At 41.2% G+C, this 24,241-nt stretch overlaps 1 protein-coding gene across 2 annotated transcripts in view; it reads right to left on the reverse strand.

The window, feature by feature from the left end:
• FANCM (FA complementation group M) overlaps positions 1-24,241 on the reverse strand; it is a 2,552,324-nt gene that overhangs the window by 2,161,712 nt on the left and 366,371 nt on the right. For both annotated transcript variants that reach the window (XM_044074265.1, XM_044074264.1), the window contains exon 3: positions 23,247-23,324. In XM_044074265.1, coding sequence (XP_043930200.1) covers positions 23,247-23,324 — 78 coding nt within the window. The remainder of the gene's footprint in view (positions 1-23,246; positions 23,325-24,241) is intronic.

Raw genomic sequence — 24,241 nt, forward strand, 5'->3', positions numbered from 1 at the left:
TTTAAAGAGTTTTGCCTCTTATCAGGAGGGGGATGGGAACCCCTGATCAAAGTAATCAAGTCTTCGGCCATTTTGAGCACCTGTTTTTTGGGCATGGAGGCCTGTCCACATGACTCTTGAGTTTGCTTTTTTGTCTTTGAAGGTGCTTTAGTCTTTGCCTTTGAAGTCGGTTTAATGTATAGATGTTTGGGTCTGAATACACCCTCAGAAGCCGGTGCCTGCTCAGCGGCTCCAGACCCATCTGAAGGATTAGCATCCGAGGCTCCAATACTTTGAGTTTCCAGCGGCATGGCCGACTCCACATGGGAGTCGGTAGTGGCCTGCGACTCTAAAGTAGCGGTCATCAGGGGCTGCAAAAGCGCCTCACTGAGAACCGGTGAACTGGAGACTGGCTTAGGAGAAGCTTCGTTGTCTGTTTTGGGCCTCGGCTGTCTTTCTTTTTCTTTGCGTTTTTTTGTGAACTCTGCTAGTCGGATGGCTTTCCAACGACATTTCTGGATAATTAAACCTGCGTCCAAAGTAGTTTAAAGCAAAATCATACCAATGCTTAATCGTGCGTTGGTTAAATCTACCACAAAACCGACAACCCAGAAAGTTATGATAAGGGCCTAGGCAAGGAATACAGTAAGAATTAAAGTCCTTATGAGGTATTTGCTTCCCACAAGAAATGCAATTAACTTTTTCTGACATCGGTTCTGGAGCAAGAGAAAAGTTTCCCCAACGGGGTACTTAGCTTTACAGAAGACTTCGGATCTGAAATTCGAACTCGAAAATCTCAGGAGTCGGCCGACCGACACTTACGGACTGCTTCTGCTTCGGGCACCGCGCGGCAAGAAAGACTAAAGAAAATGGCGTCAGCTGCTTCTTTTATACCCCTTATGACCTGACGTCAGGGAAGGGGCGACGACAGCCGACGCAGGACCCAAGACTTTGGAATTCAGGCCGACTGAGGGCAACCTGCCAGCAGGATTACCCAAATGTAATGACTGCAACAGTGAAACACGAAGAACATCTGGTGAGAGGGAATGAGAAAAACATTTCAGGAAATTTATCAAATACCCAAGGTTCCAAGGTCTAAAAGGAGATTTCTTACTCGTGTAAGGATCTCCTGACACTTGGAAAAGACTCTGCAAAGATAAGACATCCAAATAAGTCAAGTTGTGTATGTAGGAGCAGTCTGCAATGGACAATTACTTGGCCTAGACACTTTTTAAAAACCCTTGAAGCAGTGAATAACTAAAAGAATAATGCAGAGGACTGACAAACACAGACACAAAAAGGTAAGAAAACAACTCAATTCTGTGGCAATGAAAATGTGAAGATAATCATCTTTCAAGTCCAAAGTTACCAGAAACATCCTTAATGTATGAGAGGTAATCCCTGCAAAGTCAGCATTTTGAACTTTGATACTTTCCAAACATGTTGAGAAAGAATAGATTGAGCAGTGGTGTCCAACAAAGCTTTTTCTTTAGCAAAAGAAAAAATCTCGAATTAAACTTTTTCCAACTGATCTTGAGGTAATGGTTCTATGACCCCCCTCCCCCAATATAAAGCAATTGGCTGATGACTGGAGGAAACAGGGAGGTCTGGTATGGAAGATGGGGGGGGGGTCTCCAAAAAAGGAGTCAAACCTTCCCACTGCCATTTGTAATCCACCTAAAGTAGTTTTAGAACCTAGTACTCAGACAATCTGATGTTAAAAGAGAAAAATGGGAGACAGACAGTCCTCTTTTTAAGAAAGCTGCCTTCATTTTTATTAGATCATTCCTGTCACTTATTCTTAGACAACAGACTGTCGAGGTAGCTTGTTTTGTTTTATGAGCAAAGAACCAGAAGCTTTGCAGATTTTGAGGAGGGGGGCTGAAACATTTTAGTGACACCTTGAATTCATTTGAGTACCTGAGTGGTAGAAGTAGATGAGCCATCAATAGGACTTGTTGGCAGGACAAATTTGTGTCCCTGAAACTCCCCCATCTGTGGAACAGACTCCCTCGCAACGTCAAGCAGGGTACCTCATTATCCCTTTATAAGCGCAACCTGAATAACTGGATGGGAAACAAAAAATACACCCCTGGGATTCCACCTGTGTCCCTGGTGGACAGGGGCTTTGGGTGCTGACTGTCTAAACATGGTCTAAACTCTTGGCTAGGCTTATAAGGGCCTCAGGGCAAACAGCCTAGTAACTTCCTATGATTCTATGAATAACCAAATAAAACCTCCTTAGGAGAATTTAATCTTTTAGATTTAACATCTTCAGAAATCTTCTGATTAAATTCCCAAGCAAAATGCCTTAACACATTGGCAGCAGCTGCTGCTGCCCTGGACACAGTCAGCACAATCATATTCACTCAAAATAATGCTTTATAAAAGAGAAGTAATAAGAGAATTCAGAGACTACCTACTTTCTGAAGATAAAACAGTTGCCAGAAATGTTCCACAGATTATCAAAACAAAGGCAGCATACATTTCAACAAGAGCTGACAGCTAAAGTTATGAAGAAATACATTTTCCTTCCAAACACGTCAAAAGCTTTTCTATTGCTGCCTTAAGGATTAGCATTCACCAAACTTTTGTTAGCAGTTGGACTAGAAATAGAAATAGCTGCTGGGTCTAACCTAGGATGAGAAATACTTGTATGACTGATGAAGCTTGTAAAGTATAAATACCAAAGGTTGATTATCAGGCATATTGCAGTTAATAAGGAAAACACCCTCCAAAGCTGGCAATAGGGGAAGAATAGGAGCTGGCAGTGATCTACTTATAACATGCTATAGTATTTTTTTCAAACGATGCAGGAAAGTACAGTTGTGTACACCTACCTTAAATGTAGATGTTAGAGTGTCTTCACTGTTGCAGTCATGACTGTAGGGTTCTCCCCTGCCGGCAGGCAGCCCTCGGTCGGCCAGAATCCCAAAGTCTGGGTCCGGCGTCGGCTGTTCATCCATGCTCCCTGACGTCAAAGCGCCAGGAGTACAAAGCTGACAGCCAACGCCATCTTCTCCAGTTTTTCTTGCCCCAGATGTCAGGAGTCCCAGAATGAAAAAGGTCCCATAACCTTTGCAAATACACCTCAGAAGAATGGTGAAAAAAGGAAATACACAAAAGTAAAAATAAGAGGGGACAGGAGGGAGGGAAACCCAGACTGCAACAGTGAAGACACTCGAACATCTACATTTATGGTAGGTGTACACAACTGTACTATGTTCATCGTGTTTCACTGTTGCAGTCATGACTGTAGGGTAGAATCCCAAAGCTGAAAGAAAGGGAGGTGGTCAAAGAGGAAGGGGCAGCTAAAAGGCCCTGCAAGACTGCAGAGGCAAAGCCTGCCCTAGACTTAGAGTAGAGAGGTAGATTGTAGTGCTTAGACAAAGTATGCACTGAACTCCAAGTTGCAGCTTCCAAAATGTCCTTGGTAGGAACTCCCCTGAGGAAGGCCGCAGAAGTGGCAGCAGCTCTGGTGGAATGAGTCCGTATACTCCCTGGGATTTGCTTTCCATGGTGAGAATAACAAAATCTGATTCCATGAGCAATCCATTTAGAAATGGTCTGTTTTGAAATGGCTTTACCTTGGGAACTTGAAGCATAAGAAACAAACAATTGCTCTGATTTTCTTATGTCCTTGGTTCTGTTCAGGTAAAAACGTAGTTGTCTGTGTACATCCAAGGAATGTAAGATCCTTTCCCCTTTATTTTGAGGAGTGGGGAAAAAGGTTGGCAAGTGGATAGTTTGATTTAAAGCCACTTTGGAAACCACCTTAGGCATGAAGGTAGGATTAGTCCTCAAAGATACCCTGTCTTGATGAAAAATAATATAAGGTTCCACAGCCATAAGAGCTTGTAACTCTGAAACTCTCCTGCCAGAGGTTAAGGCTAACAGGATAGCTGTCTTCCAAGATAAAAACTTGATGTCAGAAGAGGCAGCAGGCTCAAAAGGAGGCAAGGTTAGTTTTTCCAAAACATAGTTGAGATCCCAAGCAGGAATGGGAGGAGATCTAGGAGGTCTTAAGTTCTTTGCTCTTCTGAGAAACTGTCTCATGAGCTGGTGGGAAAAGATGGGAGGGTCTGTATTATAATGAGCAGAAATAGCAGAGGCATGTATCTTAATGGAAGAGAAAGAGAGGCCCTTATGTAAGAGATCTGTCAAGTAAAGTAAAATTAAAGTAATGTTAGGAAGAAAAGGATCAGAATCCTGAGCCTGCATCCAGGAACAAAATCTTTGCCATTTTCCTGCATAAGATTTCTAGTGCTAGGACGTCTGGCTTCTAAAATGACATCCATAACCTGCTTGGGCAGTAAAAAAGAAATCAAAGGCCCCTGATTAACCAGGCCGCCAGGCTGAGAGTTCTGACATGAGAGTGTAGAACCTGACCCTGATGTTGGGACAGAAGGTTCGGAGACTGAAGTAAAACCCAAGGGGGCTCCAGGCATAGGTTTTTTAGTGTTGGATACCAAAACTGCCGAGGCCAATTTGGAGCCAGCAAGATTATCATCTTGGGCTTGTCCTGTTTTATCTTCAATAAAACCCGTGGAGGAAGAGGCGGAAAGGCATATCCCGAGAGGTTCCGCCAACTGAATGACAGGGCGTCCACTTTCCAAGCTTCTCTGTGGAAAGCCCTGGTGCAAAAATTCTGTAGTTGATGATTGAGATGGGATGCAAAGAGGTCTATGTGAGGACATCCCCAGACTGCTGTTATCATCCTGAATATTTTGGTGTCCAGCATCCACTCGTGTGGATCCGAAAGGTTTCTGCTCAGACTGTCTGCCAGGAAGTTTTGTTTCCCTGGTAGAAACTGAGCTTGAAGATCCAGATTGCAAGCTAGAGCTGTGTTCCATAATCCATGGCTAGTCTGCAAAGGGGGTAGGAATGAGATCCCCCTTGCTTGTTTATGTACCACATAACTGTGGTGTTGTCTGTCCGTATTAGCAGTTGTCCTGGTTGTAAAAGATTCCTGAAGGCCAATAGAGCTTTCTGAACGGCTAACATTTCCTTTAAATTGATATGCAGGTGCTTCTGATCTTTTGTCCAAAGGCCCTGCAAACAATTGCCCTGAAAATGGGCTCCCCAAGCATAATCCGAGGCGTCCGTGGTTAGAATCTGAGTGGCAGGAGGCAGACAGAAGGGTTTCCCTTTGTTTAGAGCACATGCCCTGGACCACCAAAGAAATTCCTTTTGAAGGCAAGGAAGGACGGAGATCAGTATGTCTAAACTGTGGCACTGCTGAGACCATACACTTTTTAGGTACCATTGTATTTTCCTCATGTGTAGTCTTGCATATGGTATGAGAAGGATGCAGGAGGCCATGTAACCCAAAGCCTGCAGGAATTTCCTTGCAGATAGTTGAGTTAGAGTTGCCAATGTTCTGAAAGTTGAAGCCAGCTGTAATCGTTTTTCGGATGTCAGAAATGCCATCTGGGTTGTGGTGTTTAGAAGTGCACCCAGAAAAGTTATCTGTTGTGATGTTGTCAAATTTGACTTTTTTATGTTTACAGAGAATCCCAGGAACTTGATGAGGTTATGTACAAATTCTAGATGCTGGAGTAAGACATCCTTGCTGTCTGCCTGAATTAGACAATCGTCCAGATAAGGGAAAATTTGAATTCCCTTGAGTCTGCAGTAAGCTACTACTGGAGCCAGGCATTTGGTGAAGACCCTGGGCGCAGTAGACAATCAAAAGGGCAGCGCAGAGAATTGAAAGTGCCTCGATCCGGCCTTGAACCTGAGGTATTTTTTGCGATCCTGCCTGATGGGAATGTGTAAATATGCCTCCTTTAAATCCAAAGTTACCATCCATGCATCTTTGGACAGCATTGGAAGTAGCTGCTGCAGAGTAAGCATCTTGAATTTTGGAATCTCTAGAAAGGTGTTCAAGACCGACAGATCCAGAATGGGTCTCCATGAGTTTTGCTTCCTTGGGACTAGAAAGAGCCTTGAGTAAAAACCTTTTCCCATCTCTGAAAGAGAAACCAGCTCTATGGCATTCATAGCCAAAAGAGCTTCCACCTGGTTTAAGGCCTCCGTCCATTGATGTTTTGGAAGGTCTGGCCATCCGTTTGGCCTTGGCATGGTATGAAAATGGAATTTGTAACCTCTTAAAACCACATCCAAAACCCACTTATCTTGGGTTATTTGAGTCCAATTTTGATAAAAAAGAGAGTTTTCTTCCGAGAGGGGCTTCCAGGCAAGAAGTTCCTGTAGCCCAACAGAGGGAGTCATTGAGTTTGTTTCCTTTGAGATTGTGACCTGTCCTCTCCTCCCCTAGGGGTGGAAGCAGTCCACTGTCTTGGTCTATAAGCAGCTTGTGTTTGAGGCCTCCCTCTGGAGCGTCTATATCTACCGCTCTGAGGCCTGTCTGAAGTGGGAAAGGACCAATTTTTTGAAGGCCAATTCCTGCTAAATCTAGGTGGCTGTACTTGTAAGAAATCTTTAACCGTTTGCATGGATTTCGCCTTATCCTCCATCTTTTTAATCACCTCTTCAGCTTTTGATCCAAACAAAACATTATGCTGAACAGGAGCATCCAATAATTTAGCCTTTACTTGTTCAGGTAAATTTTGTTCCTTTAGCCATGCATGCCTTCTAATGACTGTGCCAGAGGCCGCAGCCCTACAAGAAGCCTCCAAGGCATCAAAATCCACAGTGTAAACCATGCTTCCCAACCTGTTCAATGGCATGCAATAAGTCATGTTATTCCTTATCTGCACAGGCAGAAATGGAAGTAAGCTTTAGTTTTAAGACAGACAAGAGAAATTGCTGGTATTTAAACATATGAAACTGACAGTTTAAAGCCCTAATGGACAAAGTAGCAGAAGTGTACACCTTTTTGCCCCATCATTCTAAGGATCGAGAATCCTTTTCAGTAGGAATGGGAATTTTGGCAGAAGCGGCCTTAACTCCTTTAGGACCCTGAGAAATGGTTTCAGGGTCAGCAGAAGGGTTCTTGTATAAAAACTGATGGGAATCAGGAACCCTGTAATATCTATCAGGCTTAACAGGAGCAGGAGGAAGAGAGTCAGGGGTTAAGTTAGCCTCCGAAAAGGCATCATCCACAATATCCAAAACAGGAGGAATAGCCAGGGGTCTATGTTGGGGAAGAAGAAGAAAATCCCTCAGTCTTTTCTTGGATTCCGAATACTCCTGTCCTTCCCAGTGGAAATGTTCCCTCATTTCATGCAAAGTTTCCCCAAAAAGAAATCCTCAGGGGGAGAAGCTGAAGGAATGGATTCTTCAGCATCAGAATCCTCATAAGGAGGGAAAGAATATTCCTGATCAGAAGAAGAAACTGAGGAAACAGAAGCCTGATCAGAGGAATCATAATAAACATCCTGCCTTGGCCTTTTGTCTGGAGGGGGATGAGAACCCCTAATCATAGTAAGTAAATCCTCCGCCAACTTGAGTAACTGTTTGTGACTTGGGAGCCGGTTCAGAAGAGGCCTGTGTTGAAGTCTTTGATTTAGAAGGAGTCTTTGCCTTTGCCTTTACTAGTAGCTGAGTAGGCCTGAAAACCCCTTCGGAAGCCGGTACCTGCACAGTGGCTCCGGACCCATCCGAAGGAGCATTGTCCGAAAGTCCAGCAACAGAAATATTTAAAGGCCTGGTTGGCTCCTCATGAGAGTCCGTTTCGGCCATCTGTTCTGAAATGGCCGACGACAGGGGCTGCAAAAGCGCCTCACTGACGACGGCCGAACCTGAAGCTGGCTCCGCTTGTGCGCTATCATCAGATTTGGACCTTGGAGGCCTGTCTTTATCCTTGCGACGTTTGTGAACTCCGGTAGCCGGGACCGTATCCGACGACATTTTGTAGTTAAAGCGCCTACCGAAGTAATGAAAAGCAAAATCGTACCTTCGCTTAATTGTACGTTGATTGAATCTAGCACAAAACCGACAACTAGCTACGTCGTGGTCAGGGCCTAAGCAAGGAATACAGTAAGAATGAAAATCCTTATGAGGTATTTGCTTCCCACATGAAATGCAATTATTAACTTTTTCTGACATCGGAGTGGAGCAAGAAAAAAGTTTCCCCAACGGGGTACTTAGCTTTGAGTGGAGAAGAAAGTCTTCGGACTGAAGAATATCAGAAAAATTCGTCAGGAGTCAGCCGACCGGCACTTGCGAACTGCTATCACCGCACGGCAAGAAAGACTGGAGAAGATGGCGTCGGCTGTCAGCTTTGTACTCCTGGCGCTCTGACGTCAGGGAGCATGGATGAACAGCCAACGCCGGACCCAGACTTTGGGATTCTGGCCGACCGAGGGCTGCCTGCCGGCAGGGGAGAACCCTACAGTCATGACTGCAACAGTGAAACACGATGAACATCAGCAATTTGCTCCCAGAGAAAGACATTATTCATTCTGAACACTGTCTAAAGAAAAAGAAAAATTCCTCTAAAGGATATTCTGAGAATCAAAATTGGGGATTTGGGCAGAAAATAATTCACAAGGTATCCTCAGAAACAGAGGAAAAGGACTTTTGCTCCACAAAATTCTAATAATTTTCTAGAGGTTTTAAAGTATGCAATAAACTTTTGCCAAAAAAATAAATTCTCCATTATCAAAAGAAACACTCTTTGAAAGATAAACATTTACTCTATTTCTTTATTCTAGGCACATCCCTAAAATGGAACCAACTCAAGGATGATACCTTATCCCAGGGGTAGGTCTCTTCAAACAGCTTTGCAAAGATGCGCTCCCCACTGAAACTTCTCTATACAAAGAAAGTGGTTTTCACTTGCCTGCTAAAGACACCTAAACAGTGGCAGATGATGTGGCTAACTCCCAAAATCCATGGTGGCAGAAGGGACTACACCAAAGGGATCTGGAAAAAAAAGTTACTGGCCTGAGAAACAACAAACAGCAACTACAGTCACCCACCAGCAAGTGAGGCACTGAGAGAGCTCACAGAGTTGACAAGAGCTGCTTAGGATATTTCTTTCCCTTTGGCTAACAGGGAGCAGGGACCACAGAACTCGTAAGCTATTCCAAGTCATAACCAAAAACAAAGCCTGCACCCCAGCCAAAGTTGTTGAAAGGAGTTGGTAAATAAGCAAGTTGTAATGAAGTTTACACAAGCATCAAACATACCATCTTCCCCTTAAAAACACAACAGACCCTATAATCAATACAAAATAGTACAGATACACCACACTTTTACTGCCAATTATTGCTGCATATAAGAATAGACAGTTCCAGCTAAAAATATTCAGTCAGATGAGACATTTCTGGTAAAACAACAAATACAATAAAATTGCCATTCTTAGAGAGACTCAGTACACTTTTGTCAAAAAATAGACATAAATAAAATGTGCGTGCAGAGGTTCCCCAAATGGGACTTATCTGCCTAGCAATGGAAGGCAGGAGCTGACTGGCAATCCTTTAAAGCCCAAGAGGAACACACAAGCTAACGGCAAGAATGTACTTAAGTATTCTGATAAACACTGTTTACAGTATCCAATTCTACAAACAGGAACATTGCATGGTATATATCATGTGGAGCATCTAGGACTGTTCAAATGTACCATGACTAACACAGAATAAGAGTTTATGGAATTGCAATTACGTTTCCCATAACCACTTGTCCCATAAAAATGTGAGCCCCTTAACGAAAGCACAATCTAACATGAAAGGACTAACACAAAAGACTTTACACTGTTGTGAATTTATTTCACTAATTGTAATAAACTTTGATTACTGCAAAACTAGCAGCATACACTGACCAATAAAAACCACTAAGCCGTTTCAAATGTAGTACCCCATAAAAGTAGGTGTTAATATTACAAAGCACAACAGTAGCACTAAACTGCATTGAAAAGAGGAATTTTGCTATATCTATAACCATTTCAAAACAAAAGTGGAAGAGAAGGGAGATACATCGGTGAACTGCAATGGTCAATCTCTGGCTCCCTGTGGTCATTGTAAAACAAGGATGGTTTTGCAGACCTTCTCCCTTCAAATCCAGTCAAATCACTCATGCAAATGACTACTACAATCTGACTGGCTAGCTTGACTGATATGGAAAAGAGGTGTGGTTTTGCAGATGATCTCTTCAAATCCAATCAACTCACACATGCAAATAATGACTCCAATCTAATCAATCTAACTGCGCAGTTCCCCAAATGCTCCTCCCTTGCCAATTCTGTGGGTGAAAAACGTATATAAACATGCCAGGTTGGGTAATTGTTTATAATCTAATGAAGTATATAGATGCAAACACTTATACAATGAATAAAGTACAATATATTTGAGAAACTCTGGACTGGAATGTTTATTTTCCCTGAAACAGAGTACCAGTCTAGAAGCTTATTAGCAGAAGGACAACTTACTTTGGGTATATAGTGGGTATTCTTGGGTAGATATTTTAATATGTACTTTGCTAGCCTTCCCCCTAGTTGGCAATTTAAAGGCCCGGACTGGATTATCCATAGTATCTTCCCCACCCTAGTGACAGTTATTACTCAATTTTGTTTTTATAGAAGTTGAGGTACAGATTAATGTTCTTAAAGTGCACTGGTCAAATTCTCAAACAAAAGTAACTAGCAAACCTTTCAAGTTGGACATAACTTCCTTAACACACTCAATATTAAATTATATAGTTTTCTGGTGCAAAAAATGTGCTATTTTTGCTTTTTATTTTGTTGATAAACAGGGCTCCCTGAATTTTTTTCTCAGAATTAAAAATTCATACTATGACATCATGAAAGACTGTACCCTTAATGTTTCACTACCTAAACTAACAGAATACTACATTTCTATGCTAAATGTATAAGCAGGACTTTCCTACTTCCTACATAGACAAACTATTAACTATAAGCTTGACCAAACCCCATCCTACCTCTGTAAACTGAGTCAAGCTTATAGTGCTTTCTTACAAAAACTGCGCAGTGAGAACAAAATAGCTTCCTGTAGAATAGAGCTACAGCCTGACACTTTCCAAAAAGCCCAAGAAGCAGCCACAGCTCTTTTAGAATGAGCCTTCATATTCTGAAGGGAAATTCTGCCACGGTTTGAATAACAAAATCAAATAGCCTGAAACATTCATCTAGAAATTGTTTTCTTAGATATTGCCTGACCTTTTTTCTTACCATCAAAAGAAACAAAAAGTTGGCTAAATTTTTTAAAATCTTTATTCTTGTCCAGGTAAAATTAACTGTCTGTAAACATCCTGTTTTTTTTTTTGTTTGTTTTTTTTTTAGTTCAGGGAAGAACATAGGGAGAAGGATGATGATTATCTGAAATCTGTACAACACAACTATGAGTGCAAGTCTAAGGTAATACCAGATCATGCTACTTTAACAGCGGATATGATGTACAAGATGCGTTTGTGCAGGTAGTGGCCTAGATCTTAAACTTTCCCTGCAACAACATGGTGCAAGTGCACCACATACTACATGTGCAAGATAATTCAGTGTCCACAAGTACAAGGTAGCAGCTGCAAAAAAAAAATCTTTCCTAACCTATCCATCTAGTGAATAGACAGCGAGACTCTGAGGGACTGGAGCCTTTCTCAGGGCTGTTGCAAAGGCAATGCTCTCTTTTTTTCTTTTTCAAACAACTTTTTGTGACATAGGCAAATTTACATTCATTTAAAAGTAATCAAGCTATATTAACATAAATATTATACTTCACATTTATGGCTATATATCATATAAAGCTAAGCAATATTACATAAATTATTCAATTCCTGTTTTTTATTTTTTTTTAAACAAGAAACATCTTTATTAAACCATCACTTATTACAAAGGCTTTAATCAAACACTTATATAAACTAAAATAAACCACACCGACAATCCTAGTCACAAGCATTTTACATCACAAACCATACTGACACACTCACAGTTGTAAACATTATACATCACTTATAATCTACCCAGTCTTTCTCACTCAAACATTATATAGCTCAAGTCCTGCTGCGTTTTAGACCTCATTCCTCCCTTGTATGTATTGCTCCTACAATTCCCATTTTTTTCCCTATGTAGTTTGCTCCTATCCTTTTCTAAAGATCTCAATTCCAGTTGTTTCATCTCTGTTACTATATTCACTACTTCCAGTATAGTTGGGTTTAGATTTTGATTTCCATTTCCATTTCCTAGTAATTGCTTTTTTGGCAGCCACCAGTATTAGACACAAGGCCTTAAACTGTCTAGGCAATTTCGATTCCGTATCACAGTTCATAAAAATCATCTCCCTCGTTAAACCAATCTGCCCACCCAGCATCTCTGACAGTGCATCCCACAAGGAATCCTTAAAGTCCACCAACTCACCGCACTTCCAGAAAATATGTGCCTAAATACCTCTTTCTTCCCCCTTTCAACTCCAACGCCTACTGTCTGCTTGAGAAAAAATTCTCTGGAATCTACTTGGGGTATAAAAACACCTATGTAAACATTTCCCGGGAAAAATCCTAAATCTTCTACATTTAGTTGCATATTTGGGGGACCTGCATATATCCTCCCATTGTTTCTTTGGGAGCTCCTCATTCAATCTCTCTTCCCAATCCTTTCTAACCTCTTCTGATTGATTTTAAAAGTTATCATGCAATATGTTATATGTTCTACTAATTACACCACCAGAAGTGATGGCATTGAAGGTGTTTATCAATGATCTGAGATACTGAGGGACTGAGTGGTTTGTCAATGAAAACAGCAGCATCAGCTCTGACACCTGTTCATTACTGGGGCATCAATGATATTGGCAAGACAAATGGTTGATAGTACATGCCAGAAATATTTCACATAGATTAAGTGGTGCCTGAGGCATGGAAATCTGCATTCTAATGGTTGGCACTGACTGAATAAAAAGGAGTAGTTATAGAAACATGGGAAGCAAAGACAACTGTGTCAGTGAAATGGAAGCTCCAAGCAGGAAGGCTATACCTTCTTGATGATCCTGTTCACATGACATGGGAAAGTTGTCTCAAAAATATTTTTGCCTTTAGACAATCTCTCATTATCAACATTTAGTAGAACTGGTGAGTACTGAAAGCTGGGTGGGTATCTCTGAACTGGAAACCACAGTCTGGTTGATTCACAGTTACTGCTGAGGTTATGGACTCCACAGCTAAAATACATGGAATTTTTAACCAATTCTGAAGTAACCCGAGCAATCTGCTTAACAGTACCTGGAAAAGAAGAATCCACCATGACAAAACAGATGGGAGAGAATACAGTTTTGAATTTTAGTAAGAAAGGAAGAAGTTAAAGATCCATATTCAGCAGAGACTGAAAAAAGGTTAAGCCTGAGATTATTGATAACAGTAAGATGACTCACCAGATTTTGAATTGCTTCGGGAGCTTAAAGTCTCTCATATCACCACTACATCATTCAATTCTGCACAGACAGAAAAGACAAAAGGTATTAAGTTCTCATTCTAAACAAATTGTAAACCCATCGGCACAGAAAAGGTACCTTCTAGAGGAAATGTAATAAAACAGTATGTTTTGTGGCCAAAGTTTGACAAAGAAAGAATAAAACATAATTCAGAAGTATTCACACAGAAAAACCAAGCAAAGGTTTAGCAATACTTTCGCAAAAACATCAAAAGATAGCATGTAGTCCTAGTCTTCTAAACAACTTTTTGAATGACAAAGACAAAATGCACAGACATACACACTGTTGAAAACTTGGTTAGATACAAGTGGAAAGCGGATTAGGTCTTGTCATAATGACATTTTCCATATTATCTTTGAATGTGAATGGTCACAAGTGTGAACAAAAAAGAAAGAGTGCAAATAACTATGCTACAAAAGACACATTCTGAAAGAACTGAGCATGTGAATATAACAAAGAAAAGTTTTCATGATGGTTATTCACAGGAATATCTGGGACAAAGGAAAAGGAGAGTACTTACATTAATTGCTAGAAAAGCTCCAATAATGATAAAAGAGGAAAAAAGATAAAGGAATGGGTAGTAGAAATTATTCAGGCACTATTAGAGAAGATAGACATTTCTTCTGGAAATACAGCTAGGGAGCAGGATAAAAAAGAGTTTAAAAATAGGGTGGAAATAAAAGAAAGGGAGATATGGTTAAGACAACAAGAATTACTTAAGAGTGACTGACAAATGTTAAAATATTGCAGAATAGTGGAAGCTCACAGAATAAGAAAAGGAGCAACTGCAGAATGCTAAACAGAAAATAAGGGATCACCTCAACAATATGCATGAGTTTAGAAAGACTGTTGTTAAGCAACTGTATTTTGATAATAAGTATAGAGCACAAAAACTTAGTACAACTTAGACAACAGAAAGTAGTAAGGGCTGTCACCAAGCCTAGGGAGCTTATAACAAGGAAGCTAACAAGAGATTCTATTGAAACTCTATGAAATTATGTATAAAGCAGAGAAATATACAAATCAAGAAAAGGTACAAATGGAAATATTTATGGAAGAATTAAATATGCCAAGATTAGTGTTAGCTGAGGTTCAATTACTAACAATTAGGATATGAGAAAATTAGATAAAAATGGTGATATATAAACAATCTATAGGAAAATCCCCAGAAATGCATGGTGTTCCTGTGGAAATTTGGAAGCTAGGACGGGAACAATGATAATGAACTGGAAGGTTTTGTTTAACAATATTTTAAGGGGAAGAGAAGTACCAACATCCTGGAAGAAAGTGCTAGTAGTTATAACACCTAAAGAGGGTAAAGATAATTAGATCCAGCTTCATACAGGCCCATTTCAATACTAAACTATGACTATACAATGTTTGTGTGTATAATAGCTAAAAGAATGGCAAAAGTCATGTCAAAATTGATAGATATGAATCAATGTGGTTTGTGAAGGAGAAGCAAACATTTGACAACATTAACAACATTAACAGAACACTGATGATCCAGAGGGGAGCAAAAAGTAAGAAAATGCCACTGTTATTGGTGGGTCTTGATGCACAGAAAACATTACACAGAGTAAGCTTGGACTTTATGAGCAGGGCAATGGAAGCATTTGCATTCCCTGATAAAATTGTAAGGTTGATTAGGAGGATATATGAGAGATGGGAAGCGAAAACTGAAGTGGGTGGGTTCCTCTCTGATAATTTCTGCTTGAACAAAAGAACCAGGCAGGGGTAGTCTCTTCCCCTTTATTTGCATTACATTTAGAACCACTGGCAAAAAAAATAATGGACTCAGAAATTCATGGATATAACTGGTATGGTAGCCACGAAAATCTGGCAATATTTGCAGATGATATTTTTATACCCGATAAAACCAGAAAAGGACATTACAGTATTGTGGAACATTTCAAGACAGTTTCAAATCTTTTCAGGATACAGAATTAATGAAGCTAAAAACAAGGGCAATAGCAGTAAATTATGTACCCACACACTAACTGGTTCAGCAATATCCATATTTATGGGGACATGACAAAATAAAGTATTTAGGCACATGGATTAAAAATGATTCTGGTGTGGCAGCTACATATACGTGGGAAGAGACTAAACAAGAGACGAGATAAAACCTGAGAAATTGGAAGCTCTGTTATATGGATAGTAAGATACAAGCTGTTAAAATGTCTTTAGTGCCTTTGGTATTGTACACAGGTCAGGCATATTTTTATCAACCAGAGAAGTAGTTGTGGATAGCAATTAATAAACATCTGGGACGGGAAGGTGGCAAAAGGCAGGTGGGATATGCCAATTCTTCCAAGAGAATAAGGTGGATTAGGATTACCCGATTTGAAGGGGTATTTCAGAACTAAAGAGTTAAGGCTCCTATACATAGCATAAGAAGAAACCTATAATTCAAAGTGGAAATGGGTGATGATGAAAATGGGGGAAACTCAAGAAACAAAGAGACTGGTATTTTGGATGCAGACCTTTAAGGAGAATAACCATACTCATACAGAAAATTATATTCAGAAAGTAGCAGAAAGTATTCCAACAACTAAGCCAACATAGGAATGAAGAAACGAGATTCTTATTGATAGGGATGACTGCAATTAGAGGTACACACAATAGGCAAGAGGGTGCTGAAATTTATCGGAGAAAACTGGCAAAAGAAAATAAATAAAAGCACACAACTTGAGGACAATCTGCCTAACAGAGGACAGAAAGGGTGAGGGAGCCTTTTGGAAATTAAATGTCAGACTCCCACTGCACAGCACCTTCAAAGAAAACAAAAGTTATGCCCTCAGCATAATTACAGATCCATGTTATCTTTTTCCATCTGGTTCAACCTGTGGGTTACCGGATACGACTTGGGTCCGATACTGGCCAACTTCCAATACTCCAGCTTGACGAGTTCTGCCTCCTCTACCTATATCCTCCTGTTTCCTCAGAGCTACTTCCAATCTAGTTTGCCCCCTTTCTCTATTTTACCTTTCAGACCTAATCGTCAAGGAGAGAAAAGCCAGAAAACAAAGGACTCAGAGTATTCCCGGTAGGTCATCTCTGGAATAACAGAAAAGCTGAGAAGGTAGGATATGTGGGAGGTGGGGGGTTTGGAGCAGATGGACACGGAGAACACAGACCTACTGTTATGTTAAGTGCACAACTTTTGTACCCAATGTTGTTTTTTCCATCTGGGTTCAACCTGTAGGACAGAGTCCCCTGCCACGTAACATAAAAGGACAGTCTGAAAAAAGGATGTTTGTTGCACAATATGGTAGAACCAAATGAAGCTGTAGACATGCACTGGATAGCCAATATGTAGTGGGTCATGAAAAATGTGATGATCCACCCAGGTTGCAGCTGCACAAATGTCATCCAAGGCAGCTCTGGAGAAAAAGACTGCAGAAGTAGCCAGAATGACCTTTAGGTTGGTGACACAAACACTTCCCCTTCAAACCATACCTAAAGGAAATACAATCAGAAAGCCATATGGACCAGGTAACCTTGGATATGGAAGTACCCAACAGAGACTTAGAAAATGAGACAAATAATTTGTTCTAGCTAAACAAAACCTTAACTGCCTATGGACATCAAAACAATGCAGAAGATATTTATACCTGTTAGAAAATTCAGGTAAAAAAAACACTTGCAAATGAATGGACTGATTCAAATTATTTTCTGATACCACCTTAGGAAGACACAGACACACTGTCTTGAAGGAAGACCAAATAAGGATGGAGAGCAGAGAGGGCTAGCAGCTCTGACACACATTTGTGGAGGGTAATGGCCACCAAAGACAGGGTCTTCCATGATGATTTCAAATCAAGAGTAGCAGAGGGCTCAAAAGGAGAAGCATGAAAGGTAAGCTCCAAGGCACAACAGGATCTTGTACAGAATGATGAAGCAGAAGGGTTCTTTCAAGAAAGGCCTTCATGATATTAAGGGCAGCCAAAGGCATGTTATCCCTACCAATGTGGAAACTGGCTATAGCTGCCAATTGCACTTTAGTAGTATTGTAACTAGACCCAGAAGTAAACAAATCTACAAGGAAGTCTGGGATCAACTCCAAAGATAATGAAAAAAGAATTCAAGCCCTGAGAAATAGCCCACAAGGCAAAACGTTTCCACTTAATAGCCTACACTTTACAAGATGATGTCTTTTGGGAAGCGTTTAAGATGTAACAACTCTGTATGAAATCTTGGGATTCTTTGCCATCAAGGTAACTGAAAAAACCAAGCAGTTAACCTGAGCTTTCAAAAGCTGGGAGGATCCAAAGCCGCCAGATGAGAAATGAGATCTAGAATAGGATCAAGGATGCAAGGATGGTACCTCAAGAGAGGCCAAAGGAAGGAGAACCCCACCTGGCAAGGCCAAAAGGGAGCAATGAGGATTACAGTCACTCTACAACAGGTCACTTTCTGAAGAAAAGTTATCAATGGGGTCACAGGATAAGCATACGAGAGAGCATCCCTGGGTGACTGTCCAATGAGGAACGAAGGCATAGCAGCTGCTGCACTTGGTGTTTGATGGAAAAGTGAAAAGTTTGCAACATGGGATGCCCCAATGTTGAAAAATCAAAGCAGCAGTCCTCGGATTCAGGGGCCACTTGTGAGGAAGGGGAATGTTCCGCCTCAAACTATTCGCTAAGATGTTGAATTTCCCTGCGATGTGCATTGCAATCAGAAATGCAGTCAAAATTGCCCATTGCCAGACACTCCCAAACACTCATGGCCAGCTGACAAAGGGGGGAAGACCAGATTACCTCCCTAATTTGTTCCGATCCCAAACCTCTGACATATTGTCTCTCTAGACAGAAATCACACCCTTGGGTAGAACTTCCTGAAAAGTCTGCAGCGAAAGAAGAACCCACTCTCATCTCCAAGACGCTGATGTGCAGGTTTAGCCTCAATCGCAGACCAGGTCCCCTGGATAGTCCTCTATTCGAAATGCCCTAGTCCTCTATTCGAAATGCCCCCCACCCCAGCTCAGAAGAGAGGAATGTGTTGTAACCATAGTCTGAGAAGGAAAAAGAATAAACGGTTTCCCACTGGATACCAAGGAAGGCTCCAACCACCACCTGATCTGATCTTAACAAGACATTGTCAGTCCAATGGTCATACTTAACACATCTAGAGTTCACTGCAATGCTCTCATGTCATACTTGGTCAAGACAACCAAACAAATGGCAGCCACTATGTGACCCATGTGACAGAATATGATATGCTGCAGATTTCCTGCAAATGATCAAAGATTCTGCCAGACTGTGAAAGTTCTACATTCTGGACTCTGGAAGTTTGACAATCTAGAAGACTATGTCCAAATGGCAACCTATAACCTCCAAGGACTGAACAGGATGGAGACTAAACTTTTGGTAGTTCCCTACGGAACTGCACAGCTGGAGTAGGGTGCCCCTGACCCTGATCAGTGATGCTCTTGTGCGGAAAGTTAGGAGCCAATTGTCCAAGTAGGGAAAGACCTGAACTCCTGCAACCTGAGCCAGGCAGGTACCACTGTCATACACTTGAACAGCAGGGGGTGGGCAGTGATAAGACCAAATGGCAGTGCTCTGAAGTGGTAATGATTCGCCTCCAGCTGGAATCGCATAAATCTCATGGTTCACCTTGCAAATCTTTATATGATGGTAGGCATCCTGGTGATTGATTGAGCACACCCAGTTGTTCTTCCTCAAAAGAGGTAAAATGGACCACACTGTGACTTCCAGAACTTGGTCTACTTTACAAACTGATTCAGTTTGCTCAAATCCAGAAGAGGCCCGAGGTCCTTCTTCTTTGGAACCAAACAGAAACCTTGAGTAGAGCCCAGTTACTCGCTGTTCTGGTGGGATCTCTTGGATGACTCAACTTGCTAGCAGCTTCTGGATTTCGATGGCTGCCATTCTTCTCTGACAACATTGAATGTATGGAAGTCTTTTGGGAGTTATACAGGGGACTTGTAAAAATGGAATTAAACAGCCCCTGGATACAACTCTTAACACTTGTATCTGAGTTGATGGCCTCCTAAGCTTTTGAGTGTACAGCCAATTGATCCCCAACTGCCTCCAGAGCAGGACAGTTGGGCAACCATTCAGGGTTGCTGAAAGCATCTCCTGGAGAACCCCCGTTAGAAGCCCTAATTGTTCACATCACCCTTACCGCAAGGTTGGCATCCATTGTGATTGCCCTTCCTGCTATGAGGGGAACCCTCAAAAAGAGCATCTTGAAAGAGTTGTTATAACTTCTTTAAAAAGAGATGTTTTCCCCTTTGTGGTTCAGAGAAAAAGTCCATTGATGGGTAGCAAAATGAACTGCAATGGCAGACCGCATTGTCGCCATCTTCCTCACTCCTGGTCCAGGTGTCTAACTTTCAGCCCAAAAAGGGATGAGCCATCAAATGGGGCATTAACAAAGGACTCCTTAAATGTAGTCCATAAAGTCACACAATCTCATCCAAGCATGGAAATGCATAGCAATGCCAGTGCCAATCGCTCTGGGCATGCCATCAGCTGCATTAGAAAGTAGATGCATGGGCACACTGGAAATGGATTGTAGGGGGGAACAGTACAGTCTCCAGAGTCCTTGCAGGTTCTGGAGACTGCTATGTCATCGCTGTTCATGAGATTTCTGACACAATGTCCCATTGAAGTCTGGTCAAATAAGCTAAATAATTTAATGCCCTTAAAGCAAAGGTGGCTGAAGCATGCTTTCCTAAGGGGTCCAATACAAGAGACTATCTGGTGGCCGGACTAAGGAACTCTCCACCAAAATGTAATTTTTAGTGGCTGCTTCCACCAAGATAGCATTCAAAGGAAGAACTTTACTCCGGTGTTGCCAAACCTTGGGAGAGGGTGAGTAACTTGGCCTTTTTGGGATTAGATCCACTGTACCAGGCTCCTCTCTCAGCCTCTGAGACACCAGATCTATAAGTCTGTCCTCTTTGGTGGGAGAACCACCAAGGACATGGATGGGCTCACCATGAAGGCCTCAAAAAACACAGACTCCTCTGGAGAAGGGGTTTTGGTAGTCCAGCCCTTGCACTGGGGAAAGAGTTCCAAAACACTGCCAAAAGAGGTGTCTTTTCTGGGGATTCTGGGGACCCATCTCCTTTCTCAAGGTCAGTATCCTCTTTGAGGGACTTCCTAGAGGGAGTCAAGGTGCTTCTCCTTTTGCACTGTCTATCACATACTTCCTTGCCCTGGAAAGGTAATGGCATCACCTAGGGATCCTACTAGAAGGGCAGCTTGGAGACCACCTGGGACAGACTGTCCTAGAGCAAGCTCAGAAGCGGCCAACAGTATGGATGTGGAATGCTTGTCCATTCCCTCTCCTGACAGGACAGTCTCCTTTCAAAGACGCTGAAAGCAGAGGCAGAAGCATGCCAGCCAGACCCAGTAAACTCAGGGTGTGAAGATTCCAAGGACACACCAGAATCCAGAGTTGTTCCACCTTGCCCCAAAGCAGAGATCATGGTCAAACCATCAAGAGCAGAAGCCTAGAGTGGGAGTGATGGATCACTAAACCTAAGCCACAGATCCCCAACTCAACCCTTCTGGTCCTGAGGTCCACCTGGCTTCGAAATTGCCAGGGTGGAGGAGACCAGGGTAGGAATAGGGATCACAATTGGATAGGATGTCCGCTCCGATCTTAAGGACTGGAAGACAACCAGTTCCAAAAACCTCGGATCTGTACAGCCCGAGGAAAGAAACCAAAATACAGGAGCTGAAACTTGGGGACGAGGTTCCAGATCTGACTGAATGAGACCTAACTCAGTCTGGGACTATCAAGAAGGATCACATCACCTGCTCCAATTCTGAAGTCTTCAAACTCCCAGTGGACCAAGATGACTGAACCAAGGAAAAAAATTAGGCAGGCTTGGAGTATCTTTGACCAGACAACAGATCCGGCTTACTGGTCTGAGGAAAGGAAGCTCAGATCTGAGGCAGAGATGAGGAAGATTTGGATGAAAACTTCCATGGAGAAGAAGAAGAAAGGGAAGAGAAAGCCCACCCAGAATGTGATCCCCTAACCAGGAAAGGGCTCAGTACACTGACGGTAGGGGAAGGCGCCTTGTTAACTTCTGGATCCAAATGAGACAAACTCCGAGGTAGAGGAGCCAATGGAATTCGGCTTTAAGGTAGCAAAGTCAAAGAAGATTCTATTCTGAGATGCCGGCCCTGAAGCCAACAGTCTCTAATGTATCGGAGTCAACAGTGGAGCAGGGGGATCCCAAGGTCTTGTGACTTTCAGATCCGGCTGGCCAGAAACAGTAACAGAAGGGGCCAACCGCTTGCAGTCTCCCTTGGAAGCTTTGGGGTTCTTTGCCTGCTTATGACCCAACTTGTCCCCTTTACTGAAGGAGGCAGAAGAAGAGCCTCCCAAAGGCAGAAGACTTTCAAGCATGAGTTTGGACCTCCTCTTGCTGATGGTGCAAGTGACAAAGCCCTTGCATATGGCATAAGGGGATTCCAGGTGAGCAGCCCTGAGGCAACACATGCAATGGTCATGAATATCCTGGGAAGGAAACTTATGCCTGCATGAAATACACTTTTTGAATCCTTTATCCATAACCCAAGCTACTTAAACTAACCTTAAAACACAGCAAAAAAAATACAACAAAAGTCCCAAAAGGCAGGAAACACACTTACACTAACCAACTCTAACTACTACTAAAATAAACCATATCACAACACTACACACACACAGACACACACACCCTGCTACAATCACAAAGTACCAAAGGCCAGGTACAGGAGTCAAGAAACTCTTTCCACAAAGGATTCAAAGAAAGAAGCAAACAACCGAGCTGCTGTCCTGAATGGTGGCAAACTGGATCAGAAGTAGCTGTAATAAAGTGGGGGGTATAGGTAGAAGAAGTGGAGCCTGTCGAGCTGAAATCTTGGAAGGTAGCCGGCATCAGCTCTAAGTTGAATCCAATAACCCACAGGTTGCACCCAGATGGAAAAAAACATCATATCAAACATCAAGAGGACTTTCTCAACTACCAAAAGAATTTGGGATTACAATGACTCACCAAGGGTAGCAGTCCAAAGGACTGCTAATTGTGGCTCCAAGAATGTTACTTCAATGGCCATAAAGAGCAAGAATCAATTAAGGTCTTGCACATAAATGTTTCCACTGGCATCTCATACTGAACTTGTACAAATAGGACATAGTTTAAACTCTAGCAACATTAAACTCATTTTGTTAGCTTTTTCACATAGTCATCATTTGCTTGTTTAAAAGGTAATCTGAAGTCAAGAGGTGTGTGTTCTGTCAATCAGTACTGGCAATGCTGATAAATGGTACATTGACATATAAAGATGCTGGTCGAAAAACACCTGTATTCTACCAAATCATGATGTGTACACAGATTTTTGAGCAAAATCCTGAAGTGACATGAACTGATATACAGGCAGAAAGTGAAAGCTGAAAAATTTGCTTTGGCATTTCATTACTGCTTATAAATATGTATAAAGTGGTTGTAAATAACTGGGATACATAGGCCTAGCTGTTAATAAAATGATCATTTAAATACTGATTTTTCTAGCAATTGCAAGATAACACTTGCACTACACTATGTTGTAAAGCTCACAGTTTGTGCCATGCTGTATGAAATCATCATAAGAAGACTGTTAAGCCTTCTTTTCTTTAAACCCTAAATTCTTGTTAATGGTACTCTCAAGAAATGATGTACATATACATCAGGAATAATCTGTAATAAAACAACACCTTAAAGTGTCAGAAATAGTTTATCTGTATGGTTTCACACTATGTTGTAAAACTTGTAGGGCATTTATAAATAATGCATATCTGCTATCGAGAAGATATACTTTACACATTGTGATAATGAAATATGAAATTAGCAAAACTATGAAATGCTTCAAAAACTAACAGCAGCATTAATGATTTACTTTAAAGACCACTGCTTACCTTTGTGTCACTTCCTGGTGTTGCACTCAAAGCTAAGACTCGAAAATGTTGAGTGTAGTTACACAGTTCTTTCACAACCTAAGCGATTAAAAAAAAAAACTATTATTAATTCTGAAGCACCAATTTTTATTCTTATTTCGAAGAAAATAATCTCTCACTACTTTCTTATTATAATGAAGTCAGCTGGTATTAGTATTCATATTTGTCTCTTCACATGTTCAGTAAAATATAGAGGTTAAACTTCATATCTCAGTGTATAATCGTTGCTTTTATTTCTTAACAGTCTATAAAATGATGCCTAAAACACAGTAAAGAAGCCATGATTGAGAAGCATGAGAACAAACCAAGAGGAGCAGCATTTAAAAAGGATAGAAATACTTTTTCTTTAAGTAACTTTTGTCTACATACTAGAATAGAAAGGAAAACAAACCATAGCAAACGTATTGTATTTTCATGTATTGTATACATATATGAATGACTAACAATCATTCACTTCAACGGGAGACAAACATATGACATTAACAGAACAATAATGACCCAGAGGAAAGCAGAATGCAAGAAAACACCACTGTTACTGGTAGGTTTTACTCCGAGAAAGCATTCAACACAGTAAGCTGGGCAATGGAAGTATTTGCATTTTCTGATACAATTACAAGGCTAATTAGAAAGATATATGAAGGATCAGAGGCAAAAATCAAAAAAACAGGGTTCCACTCTGATAAGTTGTATCTGAACAGTGGGAACAGACAGAAGTGTCCTCTTTCCCCTTTGTTATTTGCGTTATATTTTGAACCACTGGCAAATAAAATAAGGGACTTGGGAATTAAAGGATATAATTGGTATAGTGTTCAACAAATGTTTTCAATATTTGCAGATGATATTATTTTGTACCTAATGGAACCAAAAAAGGAAATCTCAGTATTGTGGAATATTCTGAGAAAGTTCAGTTTTTTTATTGTTTTTTTTTTTGGGGGGGGGGGATACAAAATTAATGA

The sequence above is a fragment of the Protopterus annectens genome, chromosome 6.part0 (assembly GCF_019279795.1).
Source record: "Protopterus annectens isolate FY-2018-M chromosome 6.part0, PAN1.0, whole genome shotgun sequence".
Taxonomy (NCBI): Eukaryota; Metazoa; Chordata; order Ceratodontiformes; family Protopteridae; genus Protopterus; species Protopterus annectens.